We start from the raw sequence: 19780 nt of genomic DNA on the forward strand, positions 1-19780 counted from the left end.
TCTATGTGGGGTTGGTACAGCAGGTTGGGTCAGGGAGGAATCTCTCTTGGTGCCTCTGAGAACAGAGCTAGCAGGTCAGGATACCAAAATGGCTGCAGTTGGGAGCCACTAGAATCATCCTGAAATTCAGGGTGATCAACACTTGGCTGATCACCCTGCGAATCAGACAAAATGGCAGGAAGGTGTAGATGTCGCGGTTGTCTCATGGGTGCTGAAAAGCATCCTCCGCAGCGGCCCATGAGTCCAGCACGACTGAAGAGAAGACCTGAAGTTTTCTGTTGTGCCGGGTGGGAAACAGATCTATGACTGGACGGCCCCACAGATCGAACAACTTCTCAATGATGTACAAGCGAAGGGACCACTCGGTCCCTTCCACTTGATTCTGGCGTCGGTCCCTACCACTTGATTCTGGCGGCTGAGCTTGTCTGCCACAACATTCCTCTTGCCTGGAATGTATCTGGCTGACAGCTCTACCAAGTGAGCCACAGCCCACTCATGCACCTGCATCGTCAAGTGGTGAAGCAGGAGGGATATGAGACCCCTCTGCTTGTTGACATATGCCACTAGCATGGTGTCGTCTCTCATCAAAACCACTGAGCATCCCATCACTTGATCCTCAAACTCTTGGAGGGCCAGGAAGGCTGCCTTGAGTTCCAAGATGTTAATGTGAAAGCACTTATCTCGGTTCCACACTCACGAAGTCAGGAATTCCTCCAGGTGTGCGCCCTATCCCTCGATCGACGTGTCCGAGAACAGAAGCATGTCCGGAAGAGGGTATGCAGGCATACTCCCATTAAGAGGTTCCTGTTGTCCAACCACCAGTCTAGATCCTCCACTTCCCCTGAGAGAGGAATGAGAAAGGATTGAGGGTCTCAAGACTGGAACCATTACTCCTTCAGTCTCCACTGAAGGGAACGAAGGTGAAGACACCCATGAGGTACCAGCTTCTCCAACGACGACGGGTGACCAATGACGACTTGCCATTGTCAAGCTGGCTGCTCCCGTCGAGACAGGAACAGCTGTGCTCCCTTCCTGAACCTGTGGATATGAAAGTCCAAGGGAAAGACTTGCTGCTACCTTATCTATCAACATGCCCAGGTACTTTATCCTATGCTTGGGGGTGAGATCGGATTTCTCGAGATTTACCACAGTCCCTGGATTGCGGCAAAACTCAGGGAGTCGATCCCCATCCTAAAGCAACTGCGATTGGGAGCTCACCAGGATAAGCCAATCATCCAGGTACCTCAACAGGCATATCCCACACAAATGGGCCCAAGCTGACACCAGGGTGAACACTTGCATGAACACCTGAGGAGCAGTCGAGAGCCCAAAACAGAGTACCCTGAACTGGAGCACCGTCTCCCCGAGGATAAAACAAAGGTACTTGCGGGAGGATGGGTGGATGGATGGGTATTTGAAAATACGTATCCTTCAAGTCCACTGTACGAACGAAGTCATTCTCCCTGATGGAGGTGGGCACAGAGCGAACTGTCTCCATCATGAACCGAGTCTGGCAAACGAATCGGTTCAAGGGAGAGAGGTCTATGACCGGTCTCCAACTCCCCGAAGCTTTCTCTACGAGAAAGACACAGCTGTAAGAGCCTGGGGACCAATCCAACACGACTTCCCCAGCACCCTTGCTCAACATGGCTTGCACTTCTTGCCTGAGCAAACTGGGAAGGTTGGTAAGGAGACAGACTGGAGAGCTGGTGTGGGGTGGTCGAGACAAGAAGGGGAGTAGGTATCCTTCCCAAAGAACATCCACTACCCATGTCTCAGCTCCGTATCACTGCCATGTTGCCCAATGGCTCAACAGGCAACCCCTAACCAATGGCAGCAGCTGGCAGGGAACGCTGCCTCTAGCGTTTCCCCTTCTTCCCCTTGCCTCCTTTTCTGGACTGGAAAGCAGGATGAAAAGGGCATGACTGCGCATCCTTTCCGGCAGAAGAAGAAGGCTGGGTATTCCTGCAAGACCCCTTCGTTCAGGGTCTTCTTAGGGGCCAAGGAAGTGCTAGCCTGACCTGAAGGTTGGGCTGTGGTGCGAGAAGACCTGGAGGTCTTGGCCACTGCCTGATGGACATGCGGTCACTGTCTTCAGCCCTATGCTTGTCCACCGCAGCATCCACAACTCCCTAGGGAAGAGAGAGGTAGCACCCAACAACGGTCTGTTCCTTTGGGTCACTGCCGACTCGGGACCAACAGACCTGGTGATCTGAGACAGACAGAATCCTTTCTCTTCGGCGCAAAGTTTGCCCACAGGTGGCAATTCTAGAAGGAAGAGACGAGACACCAGCACCGGTTCAGGATACTCGAGTCTCCTTGGAGACTTGAGTACTCAGAGTGACTCGCAAATGAACACCCAACACGGCACCAGCCTTCGAAGCTGACTTCTTAGGACTGGTGACTGGAGGGCAAACCAAGGTCTGTGCGCCCGCGAATCCCAAAACGCTCGACCCTGGTGAGGTAAGCGATCTGGTTCCCACACCCATGAGCCAGGAAGAGCTGATGAGAGATCCCACTGCTTCCCCTGTGGAGGGAGGCAGTCCTTAGAAGTCACAGGGAGGGACTTCTTGGGTGGGGGGAGACAGCCTTCTTCTCCTTCTTATTCGGTCGACGAGCCTTGGAGAGGAAGTGGAGGAGGCAGGCAGCAGACGACGACGACAAAAATGTAGATGATCAAGATGATGACGACAACGACACCTTATGGGACCTCTTCCTCAACTTCATCATCTTCTTCAGGATGGTGGTCAAATCGCCCAGGGTAACAGGAGCGGCCCAAGCAGCAGGAACATCAGTAACAGGAATGGTGTCACAGCAGTAGCAGCAGCGTGGGTCACCACCGGGGCACTTGCCAAGTGGGACAGGAGGCCCTGCAGGGATGGAGAGCCCGGAAGACCAAGGGAGCGCCAGGCTACCTGCAAATCACTCGCCTGCTGACTGCGGAGAGCTTCGACTGCCTAGCTGGAAGAAGGAACAGTCAGGTTAGTGGAGGGAGATTCCTCTCACTCTCAGGGAAAATTTAACCCCCGGAGTGAGGAGAGGCCACCCGAGAGGAGGTTGTCCTGATCATCCCCCCCCCACCCCCCGTCGTTCTATGCTTGACAAAGCCAAAGCGAGTGAGGAAGACGAAGAAAGACAGCCAGAAGGGGGAAGTTTGCCGGGAGAGAGAAATGAGGAAGAAGGGTTAGCCACCAAAGATGTAGTCGGGGGCGTATAACCCTCAAAAGACGCACTGGCGGCCTTCCTCCGATACTGTTTCCCCTCTTCAAACTTCACCCATTGCTCAGCTGACCAGAAACAACACTCAGTACAACTAGATTCACGAGAACAAACACCTCCTGCACGAGGAAGGATGTTTCCACATCTCTTGCTGCCAAAACCAGGACACACATGCTGGGGGTAGGCAGCCTTGCGCACAGGCCTGTCTGATTCATGGGTTTGCATACCTTATAAAACATAAACACATATATTCAGACACAACAATGAAAGAACGATCCCACCGGGAAAAAACAGCTCAACAAGTCAGGGATGAGAGCGAGGAATACCCGTCTGTACTGCACGACGGCCGAAAGCAAATTGGAATGTTTACATCCACATAGGCGGGACTCTAGCCTGACAGATGGTAGTTAACTGCCTAACGGCTGTAAGTAATTCCTAATGTAAAGGACTGATGGTTTCTATATGGTGTCGATGGTTTCTATATTGTGTAGGAACAATCTCTGTTCCTTGTGCAGTAAATATCCTAGGAAAATCTCTTACATCTGCACTTAAGGTTAGGCCTATGTGGATAACCACAAAGCCTCCGGGCTTAATTTTTTTTTTATCAAGCAATTACAATTTTAATTTGAAGAGAATCATTTAGCCTAAAGATTATTGGTAATTCTAAGCCAGCTGTCCGCGGTGAGTTAGACTGTGGCAATTGACATTTTTCTATGTTATTTTACTTGCTTTACAAGATTTTTAAGTAATATTTTGTCAGCCGGCTGTAACTTTACTGTAATCGACCTTTGAAGACTACACAACTTGAATTACCTAACGCGGGGTAGGTCTAAGCCGGCATCCTTTGCAAGCCTCGATGACCTGACTCCACGCTGTCCCCCAGTAAACACCCCACTGTGCCTTAGGTTGGCATTTTTATGGGTGTGTACTGGTTTGGCCAATGCGGAGGTGGGGAGGGGGCTCGCCACGGAATGCCGCTTAGATCTGCCTGTCAGTAGTGTAGTCTTCAAGGTCGATTAAGTTTAGTTACAACCTATGACTTTAAATTCTTGTAAAGCAAGTAAAATAACATAAGAAAACGTCAATTGCCATGTCTTCACCTGGTTAATTTTAGAATTACCAGATTATTATATGATTATAATGGGCAGGTTGACCCTATGCAATATATTTTCCAAATCTGGTAGCAGAAAACAGAGCTATAGTCTACTGATTGTGCGCAAAAGTAATTCTAAGCCGGCTGTCAGTGAAGCTAGACTGTGGCAATTGGCGTTTTTCTATGTCATTTTACTTGCTTTACAAAGAATTTAAAGTAATATTTTGTCGGCCATTGCTGTAACTAAACTGTAATTGACCTTTGAAGACCACACGACTTGAATTACCTAACGCAGGGTAGGTTCAAGCTGACATTCCGCGCCAAGCCCGCCCCTCCCCCACCACCTCCATAGCTAATGCGGCAAAATTGTAATCAATAAACACCTCTAGGGTACGTTATGTTTCCTGGTTACAATTTTGCCGTATCATATGGAGAGGGTGAAAGATTACCGCAACAGAATGCTGGCTTAGACCTACCTGCCTTGAGGCAATTCAAGCCAGGTTAATGACAACAGTTACAAAACCATGACAAAATATTACTTTAAATACGGTATTATTTTACTTATGGACATTAATTGCTTTCAACATAAAATATAGGTTTTTTTGTTGTATTATGATGTGATTTGAATGATTTTGAGGTTTATTTCCATCGCAAATGAATACTTATCCTTCCCTGGCAAATGATATATACAAAATTAATCAAATTACGCCTTGTCAGAATACTGCACCCCCCTCTCCATAGCTAATACGGCAAAACTGTGTTTACTGATTACAGTTTTGCCGTATTAGCTATGGAGAGAAGGTGCAATATTCTGACAAGTCATAATTTTATTAATTTTGTATACAGTATATCATTTACCGGGAAGGATAAGTATTCATCTGCGATGGAAATAAACCTCAAAATCATTCAAATCACATCATAATACAACAGAAAAACCTATATTTTATGTTGAAAGCAATTAATGTCCATAAGTAAAATAATACCTTAAATTCTTGTAAAGCAAGTAAAATAACATAGGAAAACGTCAATTGCCATAGTCTAGCTCACCGCGGACAGCCGGCTTTGAATTACCGTAAGCAAGCTCTGCTAAAATTCTTGTTAGATTTATAATTACAGAAAGCATTTGGGTATTATTACAGTTTCGGTCAAATTCGGATATCTAATATTTTTTTACTTGCTATCATATATTTTTGTCATGATTCATACGAAATACTTACTCGCATCTTCCGCAAATTAAGAGTTACGGAGATATTTGCCGATGAATATTGTGCCTTGTTGTTATCGAAGGATGCGTTTATGCTGCCATGTCAGTTTTTCTGCTGATGCGTTTTTGTTTTTTGTCAATGTATTGTGGGTAAAAATGCCTAATCGTCTTTTGTTTTTCGTTATGAATTATAAGTACGGTACAAATCCTGAAACCTGATTGGTTGCTTTGTTTCAAGAATATCCAATTAACTGCGATTTTGGAATAAGCCGGCTTTCTACAAAAGTGTGCTTCAGTTGACTGCCATGGATTCCGTCGTGCACGTCTGCAGTGGGTGTTCTCTGTCTTACTTTGAGGCTATTGGTCGTTTCCATGAACATTACAATGGAACTCCACAGGTTGTGAATACCTTTCTTCGTGAACATTTAGTACTACCATCTATTTAAGGTAAGTGAAGTGGTTAACGAAAAGGGTAACATTGCAGTTTCGGCCGTGAATTTCACCGAAACTGTAACTGGACGTTAGGGTAAAATTTCGTTCCCTGTAACCCCTGTGGCAAGCGCGCAGCAGCAATATTACCGCTTGCCAGAACATACGAGCTTGCAACAATCATTTAAAATGTGCATAAGCGGCGTGCGCGTTACACCACCAAACTGAGAGCGGTACCCATGGCGGCCATGTATCTCTAAATCTAATCATTTGCGGTAGAAATAAAGGTCAGATTCGTTGAAAGTACACTATTTAAGCTACGGAAAACGTAATTTTATATCGGAAATGTGAATTTGACCGAAACTGTAAATTTACCAGCATTTGTTCGTAAAAAGGACGTAGGCTAGCTACTTATGACATCTTTTACTTTCGTTGGAAACTCAATTAACTGAGCTGATGTTTAATTTAGTAGGGTTTATGGAAATTTGTAAAACCTTCATATGATGAGTGTGTTAACACACGGATGCAAATGCAACCAGAAAGACAAAACACATCAGGATCCATGAAACCTGCTAGACATATTCCTTTTCGCCGTCAACACCTTAGGCCTATTTCTAGATGAGCGACACTAGCATTCAATGGGCCTACGCTAAACAATCCCAGTGCTTCTGTGAGATTTGGGGATTAAAAGGATTATGTGCACCCAGGCCTCTTACAAAATTATGAAAAATTATGATAAAAGGAAATCACTCACCGCATCTGGGGATCAGAGTAGGTTGTCTACAAGATGCACAAACGACCGTCGGATTACGGCAACACCATCCTAGCCTAGGCCAAACATTGACTTTAACTGTATTTTATTATTAACTCACATGACTTCTGTTCATCCCCGAAGGAATCCGTGGTAATTCTGGAATCAGTAATCGTCTAAGAGCTTGTAGTACGTCGTCACCATTGTTAATAGCTTGTAGCTCGGTAAAAGTACGACCTTCACTTGACAGGCAAGCATGCTTTAACGGAAATAAGCACAGGAACTAGTATGGGGCAAAGAAGGCAAAACAAACTACATGTGGGTAACGAAAGGAAAAACTCATAATATCGATCGATAAGGCTAAATAAGGGATAAATCTCTCTTGATTCCAACACTAAATTGTTAACCTACAACCAAGACCAGAGTTCAATCCTTCGAACACAAGTACACAATCTCTCCACTTCTACCAGCGACCACGCAACCACGACGGTTCACTTACGATGAAGACATTGGACGGTAACCCTCCCATTATAAAAGTAAATATTTTCCTGTGTAGAATACTATTCCTTACATTGCCAGTTGCATGGCATATGAGTGAATTATGTCGAAGTAAACCATTAGAATTCATAGGAAGGTATATAATGATAACTTCATATTTACCCGAGGTCAATAATTGTGCTGGAGTAGGGCTAAAAACAATTTTCAAGAATATGACCCATGAATGTGATACGATTATTTTACAGCGCCACAATATTCATAACAATTTGGAATCAGATTTGAGTCCATTCTTGTTCTTCGTCGTTATAGACAGAGACACTGACATCAGAATTAAGGAACAACGATGAACAGTGAGATCTGTTGTTTGCTGACGATTTAGTCATTATAGCAGACACAGAACTGCGAGAAGGGTTTTAGCACGGAAAGGAGCCCTAGAAAAGAAAGGATTTAAAGTGAACATTGGAAAGACAGAGCTAATGACTAGTAGTAGAGAAGGACATGAAGAGGTAAACATTCAAGTGGAAGATGGTATAGTGCTAAAGCAGAACAATGAGTTTAACTATTTGGGATCAATAATAACAGAAGAGGGAGGCACTGAGAAAACTGTGGGACAGTGAAAGAAACATGGCGAAAATGGAGAGACGTAACTGGAGTTGTTTTAGATAAAAAATATGCCATTAAAGCTCAAAATGAAGATTTATAAGACAGTTATCAGGCCCGTACTATTATATGGGGCAGAAACCTGGGCACTGAAGAGGAAATAGGAGGGACTGTTGGGAAGCACCGAGATGAGGATGGTGAGATGGATTGCTGGAATATCACTGGGGAAAGGAGGGAGATTCAAGATATAAGAAGAATGTGTGGTGTATGTAATGTAAAGGAGAAGGCTAGGGGAGCTCGTTTGAGATATTATGACCATGTAATAAGAAGAGAGGAGGTGGAACCAATCAAGAGAGCTAAGAACATGCCAGTGATGGGGAGGAGGAGTGTGGGGCGTCAACAGATCAGATGGATGGATGTGGTGAGGAATATCACTACTGGAAAGGAGGGAGAGTCAAGATATAAGAAGAATGTGTGGTATATGTAATGTAAAGGAGAAGGCTAGGGAAGCTCGTTTGAGATACTATGGCCATGTAATAAGAAGAGAGGAGGTGGAACCAGCCGAGAGAGCTAAGAACATGCCAGTGATGGGGGAGGGGGGTGAGGAGCGTTGGGGTGTCAATGGATCAGATGGATAGATGTAGTGAGGAGGGATATGGGTGAGGTGGGACTGGGGAAAGAAGATGCTAGGAATAGAAACAGATGGAGAAAGTTGACTCGAGCGGCCGACCCTGCTATACAGTGGGACTAAGAAGGTCGAAAGAAGAATGTTCATAATTAGATCAGATGTATGGTCTACTGTGCTTTTGATATTTGTTTCATATATCTCCTAGTTTGATAATAAAATTTGTGTAATTTTTAAGATTTTTAACTAACTTTGCAAGTTGTAAATGTATTAACCTACTTTCAGACAAGTAGGTTAATGCTTTCAGAATAAAAGTTTTGAGGTCAGTACAAGACTAATTTTGTCCTTTGTGGCTATTGTAATAAAAAATCTTCCTATTCTTTTTTTAATAAAGAAAACTTATTCTAAATTTTTTAGTTATCAATTGACAATGACTCATTAGACAATAAACAATGAATCTATAATGAATGATCTTATTTCTATGAATAAAATTCTTATATGTTTCCAGATACATATGAATACATACTTTTTATGAAAACACGCTCTTATTATCTCCATGAAAAACAAATTATATATATATATATATATATATATATATATATATATACACATATATATATATATATATATATATATATATATATATATATATATATATATATATATATATATATATATATATATATATATATATAATTCTTATATAAATAATTGAACCTATAATCTGGGGTCTTCGACATCAAGGCTTCCCATTTATAATTAATCACCCACTACTTTGATCTGAAAGATGAGTACATATACTACAGCAAAAATCAAAATACTTGACAATTCAGAGCTTATTAGTAAACAAAAAATGTTAACGAATAGTCGTGAAATGCTTAACATGACAATTTTCAAAACAGAGCCAACACAATCTTGAACCTACTATTTTTTCGAGCATTCCACCATTCTGAGATATTTTGCCCTATGACACTGCTGTTACTATGAATATAAGCTTCTAAGTCTCATCTGAACGAGTTGGTTCATCTCTGCGCCTTTTTAAGTTACCAGTTATAAACTGTCACTCACATTTACGGTTTTCCCACCACAGCACCACTTGAGATTACCTTGGGCACTTGGTTCCGCACCTCAGTGCCCAAGTGTTTCATTAGAGCCACTGGACCTCTGAAGACGCTGGGCCTCACAATTTCTCGACCTCCCACTTACGTAGCCATTCAGGCTAGGTATTCTCAGGAACTCTTAAGTCATACAGAGATGAACACTTCCCAGTTTTATCATTCTTGTTGATCGCGGTGCACAAAAGATTGAGGAAGGCAGTTACTTCTTGCCGATGGGTCAGAGGTGCACATGCATGAACAGTTGTTTCCAGCCATTCTGCTGATTCTGTATTCAAGACATTTTTGGGAGAAATTCGACCCTGCAAGTAAAGTTGAATATGATTAAAGGGTTGCGTGAAATAAGTTAGTAAACATTTAATTTCCCCTCCTGTTATTTGTTTATAACCCTGTGTCAAAAAAATTGCCATTTATTCCCCTTGAATAAAATTTCCTAGTTTTCTTGAATACTTATTTTTGATGTATTTCCCAGTTTCTATGGAAAATTACGTTGATGTGATTGTTTTGCTCCACAGAAGAAGTTTTTTATTATATTAACTATAGCAATGAGTTTGTATAAATTAGTACATTAATATTTAAAGTAGTAAAACACCTTTTTCGCAAATTTTATCCATCTCTATAAAATTAAATGACGTCTGATTGCAGTGTTGTCAAACTTCTTCCTGTGGAGAATGTATATGTTATTTTCTTGTTGTAAGGGCACATGCCAGTAGTTTAAGCTTGCCTTCTGGACGAAACCCTTTTTTTTTATGTTGGGTTACGATTAAACAACAATGTTTGTGTTTTAGTTGATGGTTTGTTACGTAACCCTGTAGTTTTGTAGATGTGACAACTGTGCTATCAATGTACTGCTCCCGAGTTTTCTTCCAGGGTGAGAACATGAAGCTCGGCCTGTTTCGCAGCAAACTCAGGAAGGCAAGTTGTAGAAGAAATTCTCGTAAAATCCAGCCCCATCACCGCGTGAACTGTCGTCGTCATTGCAGTAATTCCTTCATAAGAATATTCTGAAATCCCCCTTTTTTTGGCTATTTATGTTTTTCTCTATCGAAGTAACGTAACGTTTTGTCAATTTTTGCAGTAATATGTTAATGTTTTCTTGCTTCTTAATGTAACTTGGATGATTGTTGTGTCCTTTAAATATTAATTATATGTGTTAAACTTTTTAATTGCGTATTTGTGAACCCGTGTGGCATCACCCAAAAGAATTGGTGCAGGAAATATAGTTGATTGTTTCTCAACTGCACTTTGTTGGAAAGAATATAATGTTTCTTGACTTCATGGTACATTTAAGTAAGTTAGTAAACTCCTCAGCACTGTAACTTGGTCTCATTCAAAGCTAGGGCAGGAGGGCTTAAGGTTGAATGAAATCGTACCGAATGTGGGCCTAAAACTTTAAGTTTCACCACATTCTTTGCTGAATTAAGTAGTACTTTGCTTTGGTCCTTCGAACGAACCGGATGCCATAACGATTCACAAAGGATTTTTGGATGTTAAAGATAATTTACGATAAAGTTCACGTTGGTGATGGATGGCTATAAAGTCATTTTAGTGTAGCTGGCACGTGTCCAAAGTTATTTGGTGAGCAGGGTAAGGTATTGAATTACTTGGTGTTTTGCCAAGTAATCTATTGTTTATGGAACATTATTGTTCATATTTAGTGATCACTCTGTAAAGAAATTCTTGTTGAATTTCGTAGCTATTTTGAACTTAGGTTTTCGTGACCAGATGTATTTTGTGAAGTGATGAAGAGCACGTGGTCAAATTATCTATCATTCAGTGAATGTTATTCGACCTATGAATAAGATTAGTTATATTTTCAATCGGGTTCAGATAATTTGCCATACATTTTGATATTTGAGCAAGTTTCTTATTGATCCATTAACAAGAAAATGGATTCCAAGATTAGGGTAGTTATTGAAAGGGAAATTATTTCCTTACAAGATTTGCTTGATGAGACAGATAACTGCATTGGTGATACTGATACACCAAAATCGACCCTTGTAATGTATGAACGTTGTCTTATTGAGGGTCTACGACGTTTTGAAGATAGTTGGTCACAGAATGTGACGATTATTTCACAGGATAGTGAATATGATAGTTTATGTAGAAGTTATAGAGCAATAACTAGATGTGTAAGGAAAGCTATTGCTACTGCACAGAAAACTATGAGCGAGATTGACACGGGAGATATAAATCAACAGCCCGCTTTGCCTCCTCCTTCGGCTCCCATTAACCCTCTCCCTCCCCCTAAACTCCCAGCAATTAAGATACCTGAATTTAGCGGTGGGGAAGAACAATGGCTTGCATTTTGGGATATATTTAACAGTTTAGTTCACGATCGTAGGGATATTTCCAATGTGATTAAGTTTTCTACCCTCAGAGCTAGTTTAAAGGATAACGCCTTTAAAGCCATAGAAGGTTTGCCTGTCACTAATGCCAATTATTCAGTAGCTATTCAGACCCTTAAGGAGAAGTATGATAATAAGGACAAATTGAAACGTAGACTTATGTCCAAATTAACGCATTTAGTCCCTCCCAGTCATACAATAGAGGATTTGAACACGTTCAAATTGGAATATGAGAAGATTATCTTACAAATGAACACATTGAATTTAGATGTAGAGGCCATGAACCCCATTTTCACTAGTATAATATGCGAGAAATTATCACCTGAAACACGTAAGGCTATAGCTAATAAACAATAGTATGTCTCTTGATTTAAAGCAAATTTCCTCAGGTTTGAAATATGTTTGTGAATTAATGGAATTTTGTTACAAGGTGAGAATTCTAATAAGAAAAACGTGATCAGGGTAACTATTCTAAAGTGATTCCCTCAAATGTGCAAAACGTGCAGAGAGCACAACAAAGTAACAGTAAGCCTAGTAATAGTAGTTCTTACCATAATTGTGTGTTTTGCTCATCGAACCATGCCTCTCATGATTGTAAGACTTTCAAAACCATTGATAGTAGAAGGGACAGAGTTAAATATTTAAGATTGTGCTTTGCTTGCCTCAAAGGAGGTCATTTATTCTCTGAATGTAGAAACAAACCGAAATGTAATATATGTGATGGACCTCATTACCCAATGATTTGTAAGAAAACAGAAAACCCTGTTAATCCTGCTCCACCAAAGTTGAGTGTAAATAGTACTAATGTTAGTAAGTCAAATGTTAATTCTGGGAAATCTCATAATGATTCTAAAGGTGCTGTAAGTAAAGGTGATTCCCCAGTAGTTATGACTGCTTCTTTGGGTATTGATCATTCGCAGACTAATAAGAGTTCTGTTTCGACTGCTCTTCCTACTGCTAATGTAATTGTGTCAGGGAATGGACATCGTTCCTTTGGGAGAGCACTCTTTGATTCTGGTGCACAAAGAACGTTTATTGCAAAGGAATTAGCTCATAAGCTTAGTCTACCGCCCATAGCAACAGTAGCCTTAAAGGTAAAACCATTTGGCAGTGATGCCATGGAAGTCAATTGTAATATAGTAAGAGTTGTGGTGAGACTAGGTAAGATTCGTACTGTCATTAATGCCATTGCATTCGATAGAGTTAATTCAGAATTTATTCTCCAGGTTTAAGTAAGTCAGCTGCGTTCTTGACGAGTAAAGGCATAAAATTAGCAGATAATGATTTAAATTCAGATGAAGTGAATGGTATAGAATTGGTCATTGGAGCTGATTACTATGGAAAATTCATTCACAACAGTCAAATTTGCTCTGGAATACAGATATTGAATAGTTCTGGCGGTGCACTAATTTTGGACCTCTTCCTAGTTGGTCTTATGACGATGTAGAATCTAATGAGATTACTACATCAAATGTATGTTGTTCAAGAATAGAAGTAGAGGAAATCCCTATTAATTCTTGTTGTGAAGTTAGAAAATTATGGGATTTAGAAAGTGTTGGTATTCGTCAATCTGAAATTAGTCCTGAAGAAAGAGAATCAGTTAAGTGTTTTAAGGATAAAGTAAAAGGGTTGACAATAAGTATGAAGTGTCCTTACCATTTAAAGATGAAAATAGACCGCCTGTCAACTATAGAATAGCCATTGGTCAATTAAATTCCTCGCTACATAGATTCGAATCTGACCCCTCCTTGTATGCTCATTATGATAAGATTATCAAAGATTACGTTCAGTCTGGGTTTATAGAATTAATTCCCTCAGGCTCCCTATTATAGGGCATTATTTACCCCACCATGCTGTATTGAAGGATTCAGAAACAACTCCCATTCGAATAGTTTTTAATGCTTCTTCCAAGGCTAAAGGAGAACTTTCCTTAAATGATTGTTTATTAACTGGTCCCTCATTAACTACTAAACTTTTTGATGCCCTGTTGAGTTTCCGTACAAACCCAGTAGCTGTGATTTCAGATATCAGTAAAGCCTTTTTAAGGATAGGCATTTCACCTGACTGTCGTGATTATTGCAGATTTCTATGGATAACTGATCCCTCCGATTTGAAGTCTACTGTAACTTACCGGTTTTGTGTAGTTTGTTTTGGAGCTACATGCTCCCCTTTCTCTTACAGCAAACCCTTTTGCATCATTTATCTTTACATGATAATCCCCTTGCATCATCTCTGATGAAGAATTTCTATGTAGATAATTTTAGTAAAACTTACAAGAATGTGTCAGTCTTGATGGATGAGTATCCAGTAATAAATGAGATTCTTGAAGATGCTAATATGCCTCTACAAGAATGGGTCAGTAATGATTCAGGGTTTAACAGAACCATAGATGTTATCAAAGAAAGAGTGAACGTTTTGGGTTTAGAGTGGTATCTAACACAAGATGAGATGTCACTGAAGGAAGTAAATTGTGAGTATAAAGGACCTTTAACCAAGCGAAAAGTCTTATCAGTAATAGCTCGAATGTTTGATCCTCTAGGATTATTGTCACCAATACAGGTGAGAGGTAAATATTTTCTTAAATGTTTGTGGAGTAACTACGGGTGGGATGACCCTTTGCCAGAATCATTATGTTCAAGGTTTGATGAAATTTGCAAGTGTATTAGAAATGTAGAAAGTTTAAAGTTTCCTAGGTTTGTTGTACATCCTGAAGGTTCCCACTTACATGTATTTTGTGATGCCTCTAACAAGGCATATGGAGCTGCTGCCTATGTGATTGATTTCAAGAGAAGTGTAAGCAATTTACTGGTCAGTAAGTGTAAAGTTGCACCAAACCCTAAACAGACTATTCCGCGTTTGGAATTGACAGCCTTGTCCTTGGGTGTGAAACTTGCTGGAAGATTAATGCAGAATGATGATTTGAGATTGAGTTCTTGCACTCTCTGGAGTGACTCCATGGTTTCTATTTGTTGGGTGAAGAATAATAATAGTAAAATTCCCTATGTACGAAACAGAGTCACTGAAATTAATGAATTCAAGTTTCCTCTACGGTATACCCCCTCTAAGGATAATCCAGCTGATATTCTATCCAGAGGTAGTACTAGTAAAGATTTAGCGCAAAATTCCTTATGGTGGAATGGCCTAAATGGCTTTTAACTGGTGATTATCCCCAATCTTTAGCTACAGAAACTGTGCATGTTAATGAAATTCTTTCAGAACCTAAGTTTGTTAACCCTCCAACCCCATTAATTGACATCCCACGTTACAGTAATTTAAGTAAGCTTAAACGTATCATGAGGTCAATATTGCTTTTTTTAATAAATGCAGTAAAGGTTCTAAGTTTGTTGTTAACGAAATGAAAGCACTTGTCCTCCTTGAACAGAAGTAACATTTTTCTACTACCAGAATGTACCTCTGTGATAAGAATTCACATGGAGTGTCCATGGATATTAAGAATTTCTGTAATCAGTTGAACTTATTTGTTGATGAGAAAATCTAATTAGGTCTCAGGGTCGCATGAAAAACGCTTCCATGTCTTATGATACTCAGTGCCCAATGTTATTGCCTTCCAGAAGTTATTTAACAGTGTTGATAGTTGAACATTTGCATAGACATCATCACCATTGTGGTGTCAATTCTGTACTGGTATTGTTGAGAGAAACTTTTTGGGTACCGAAAGCACGACAAGTTATCAAATCGATTCTGTCAAAGTGTGTTTTGTGTCAGAAGTTAACCAAGAAACGGTTGTGTTTGCCTCCTCCTCCACCATTACCCACAGAAAGAGTGAGATATGATAGATCTTTCAATCAGTAGGAGTTGATTATACTGGTGCTATTAATGTTTTTGATCATGAGACTGGCTTGGAGGAGAAGGTCTTTATATGTCTATTTACCTGTACTACGAGCAGGGCAGTTCATTTTGAATTGACTCATTCCATGACTGCTTCCGATTTCCTACTGGCTTTTCGACGCTTTGTAGCATATCATTCTCTGCCGAGTCTGATTATATCTGACAATGGTAGGAATTTTGTTGGATTTAATAATTTCCTGAAGGAAATTATGGATGAACCAGAGGTAAAGTCATACCTTGAAGGAAATTGTGTTAATTGGAAGTTCATTACACCGCGAGCCCCCTGGTCTGGAGGCTTTTATGAACGCCTTATTGGAATTCTAAAGGGATGTTTGTCCAAAGCCTTATATCACAAACGTGTATCCTTTGAAGAGTTGAGAACTCTACTTGTTGAGTTTCAAGCTGTGATAAATTCTCGACCACTGACTTATCTCTCCTCTGATCGAGATTGTGAGGCTTTGACTCCCTCCATGTTACTTTATGGGCGAAATATTTGTATTTCCCCTCCTCTTAACAATTCAGCAACTGATGACCCAGATTTCATGAGTTCAAGTGATCTTAGAGAACAATATTTTAGATTATCATCAGTGCTAAGAAAATTTGAGAACTCTTGGAAAAGAGACTATTTAGTGTCCTTGAGAGAGAGACATTTTAATTCTAGTGATTATCTCTCTGAAAATGTGAAAGTTGGGGACATAGTGATGGTAGACTTAGAAGATCATCTGGGAAAGGCTATAGATCCCTCCTCTCATTGGGTAAGGTTACCCAGCTGTTTCCATCGTCTGATGGTGTGATTAGGTCTGTAGAAGTGAGAGTGAATAATAAACTATACATGAGATCAATCACAAAGCTCGTACTTCTGGAATTACCCGAGAGGGAATTTGATAGTGTCGTAACTCAGGAGCCAGATAGTGTGCCTCTGAGTGGTACTAGACCTCGGCGTGCAGCAGCAATCCGCTGTGATCAAGAGAGAAAGGATTTAATTTCTATGGATGTACTCTAAAATGTATATTTGATTTAAATTTTTGATGTGTTAAGATGGTCACAGCTGCATAGCGTTATTCAATTGAATTCGCTCCTGGGTGCAGTTGTGATTACTTTTAATTGTGATTCTTTCTTGGGGAGAATGTCAAAAAATTGCCATTTATTCCCCTTGAATAAAATTTCCTAGTTTTCTTGAATACTTATTTTTGATGTATTTCCCAGTTTCTATGGAAAATTACGTTGATGTGATTGTTTTGCTCCACAGAAGAAGTTTTTATTATATTAACTATAGCAATGAGTTTGTATAAATTAGTACATTAATATTTAAAGTAGTAAAACACCTTTTTCACAAATTTTATCCATCTCTATAAAATTAAATGACGTCTGATTGCAGTGTTGTCAAACTTCTTCCTGTGGAGAATGTATATGTTATTTTCTTGTTGTAAGGGCACATGCCAGTAGTTTAAGCTTGCCTTCTGGACGAAACCCTTTTTTTTTGTATGTTGGGTTACGATTAAACAACTTAATGTTTGTGTTTTAGTTGATGGTTTGTTACGTAACCCTGTAGTTTTGTAGATGTGACAACTGTGCTATCCAATGTACTGCTCCCGAGTTTTCTTCCAGGGTGAGAACATGAAGCTCGGCCTGTTTCGCAGCAAACTCCAGGAAGGCAAGTTGTAGAAGAAATTCTCGTAAAATCCAGCCCCATCACCGCGTGAACTGTCGTCGTCATTGCAGTAATTCCTTCATAAGAATATTCTGAAATCCCCCTTTTTTTTGGCTATTTATGTTTTCCTCTATCGAAGTAACGTAACGTTTTGTCAATTTTTGCAGTAATATGTTAATGTTTTCTTGCTTCTTAATGTAACTTGGATGATTGTTGTGTCCTTTAAATATTAATTATATGTGTTAAACTTTTTAATTGCGTATTTGTGAACCCGTGTGGCATCACCCAAAAAGAATTGGTGCAGGAAATATAGTTGATTGTTTCTCAACTGCACTTTGTTGGAAAGAATATAATGTTTCTTGACTTCATGGTACATTTAAGTAAGTTAGTAAACTCCTCAGCACTGTAACTTGGTCTCATTCAAAGCTAGGGCAGGAGGGCTTAGGTTGAATGAAATCGTACCGAATGTGGGCCTAAAACTTTCAAGTTTCACCACACCCTGTACAGTATTTTGTAACTGGTAATCTTAACCTAATTTGTATATTTGATATCATTGTATATTCTGAGATTAACTATTAACAAACAAAAATTACTGGAAAACAATTAAAAATTTTAGGATTACAACAGTACAATATTTAGTTATTGCCTTCTGGAATAATAAGATCCTTGGCTTACATATCTCCACGTGGCGCCAGTTTTAGCAACAATAATCAATCAATAACTACATATCTCCAACATTTATGTAAGGTTATCAAGAATGAGACTACTTCTTCAAGTGCATTTAGTTTTATTGTAGTGGAAACAGGGTTCCCTACTTCCACTAGACGGTACAAAAAAAGTAGCGAAATTATTTTAAAAGTCAGAAACAAACTCTTTGGAAAATGACATAAAGTTGGAATAAAATAATCTCAAACTGGAACGTAATAATTGTATTTTATCTATATCGCACTCCGTAAGAGCTACCACTGATTTCTCTTATAGAAAAAAATGTAAAATAATCTTTTTAGTACAATTAAAGCTTTCCAAACACTCATGAATATCAAAAGGCTTTTTCCACTCGCAGAATGAAGCACGCTCCAGTAACTGCATCTTGGATGACCTCTCCCCCACTGCCCCTAGAGCGGAGACAATGTGCTAGCAACCTAAAAATGAAGCGCTTTCCCTTTTCCTCTGTGGGTGTGTTTGCGCATCCCAAACACCATTTCATGAAAGGGGCAATGAGCTTGACATCTAAGTGCACAGGTGGCAGTGGCGAGGTTCAACTCAACGTTCTTCTTTGTGTTTCTACATTTCTTCTAGGGCTTCTTCCTCGCCATCCAGGAGGCTATCAATAGCCACCTCTTCGTAATCCTTTTCCAGGGCAGCGAGATCCTCTCTGGCCTCTGTGAATTCACCTTCCTCCATGCCCTCACCAACATACCAGTGGACAAAGGCTCTCTTAGCATACATAAGATCAAATTTATGGTCGAGACGACCCCAAGCTTCAGCAATGGCTGTGGTGTTGGAGAGCATACACACAGCACGTGCAACTTTGGCAAGATCTGCTCCAGGTACTACGGTAGGAGGCTGATAATTGATACCAACCTGTAGAGAAAGGATCTAATTAATTATCTTTCATAATGGCCATGTCAAAAACAAAACTGGTTCAAGTACTACAAAAAAAAGTTGATTACCATATAATCCTGGTCTTGAGAGAGGTATTATATGTTAAAATAACTTATGAACCACAGAAATATAGTACAAGTTGACAATAATAAACAACTCATCAGTTATTTGTTGTCATACTTTCTAAGTATAAAACGTGCTGTCATACTTTCTAAGTATAAAACGTGTATCTAATTTGGCAAATTATTATTTAGAATGTTAAATACAACAATTCAATAATGCCATGTATTTCACTTGCTTCTTTGCAATGTCAGGTTTTATAAATATCTTAAAGATCGACAGTATTTATATTTCCGTTATATAAATACTATATTGATGAACGTATTTGCTAAAAGACTGTGCCAGCACAAGGCTGGCTTACTTAATCTAAAACAAAAGACCAATCATTTGAATCTAACTAATATAGTGCACGTTTTCATTAAACATCTCCATACACTACACTCATGAAAAATGCAAATAAACTATTTATTAAAAAATTGCAATTATGCTGAACATTAAAGAGATTACCATATACTATAAACTACCAGTGCAACAATGATCAATGGAAGGGGTAAAGAGTTGTTGTTTATAGCCTTTTGACAAGTGGAGGGGTAAAGAGTTGTTGATGGCTACAGCCTTTTGACTAGTGGAGGGGTAAAGAGTTGATGGGGGTTATAACCCTTTCACCAGTGGAGTTGTAAAGAGTTCATGGGGGTTACAGCCTTTTGACCAGTGGAGGGGTAAAGAGTTGTTA

General features: G+C 39.9%; 1 protein-coding gene and 1 long non-coding RNA gene across 3 annotated transcripts in view; both read right to left on the reverse strand.

Annotated features, from left to right (window-relative positions):
* The window catches only part of LOC136853252 (uncharacterized), a 52447-nt gene extending 45243 nt beyond the window's left edge, over nucleotides 1–7204 (reverse strand). The window contains exon 1 of the long non-coding RNA XR_010857398.1: nucleotides 6818–7204. This is a non-coding gene — a long non-coding RNA (uncharacterized lncRNA). The remainder of the gene's footprint in view (nucleotides 1–6817) is intronic.
* A 10948-nt stretch (nucleotides 7205–18152) lies between these two features.
* The window catches only part of LOC136853268 (tubulin alpha-3 chain-like), a 40638-nt gene continuing 39010 nt past the window's right edge, over nucleotides 18153–19780 (reverse strand). For both annotated transcript variants that reach the window (XM_067128640.1, XM_067128634.1), the window contains exon 8: nucleotides 18153–18966. In XM_067128640.1, the coding sequence (XP_066984741.1) occupies nucleotides 18667–18966 (300 nt within the window). In that variant the 3' untranslated portion in view covers nucleotides 18153–18666. The remainder of the gene's footprint in view (nucleotides 18967–19780) is intronic.

The sequence above is a fragment of the Macrobrachium rosenbergii genome, chromosome 3, assembly GCF_040412425.1.
Source record: "Macrobrachium rosenbergii isolate ZJJX-2024 chromosome 3, ASM4041242v1, whole genome shotgun sequence".
In the NCBI taxonomy this organism is placed as follows: Eukaryota; Metazoa; Arthropoda; class Malacostraca; order Decapoda; family Palaemonidae; genus Macrobrachium; species Macrobrachium rosenbergii.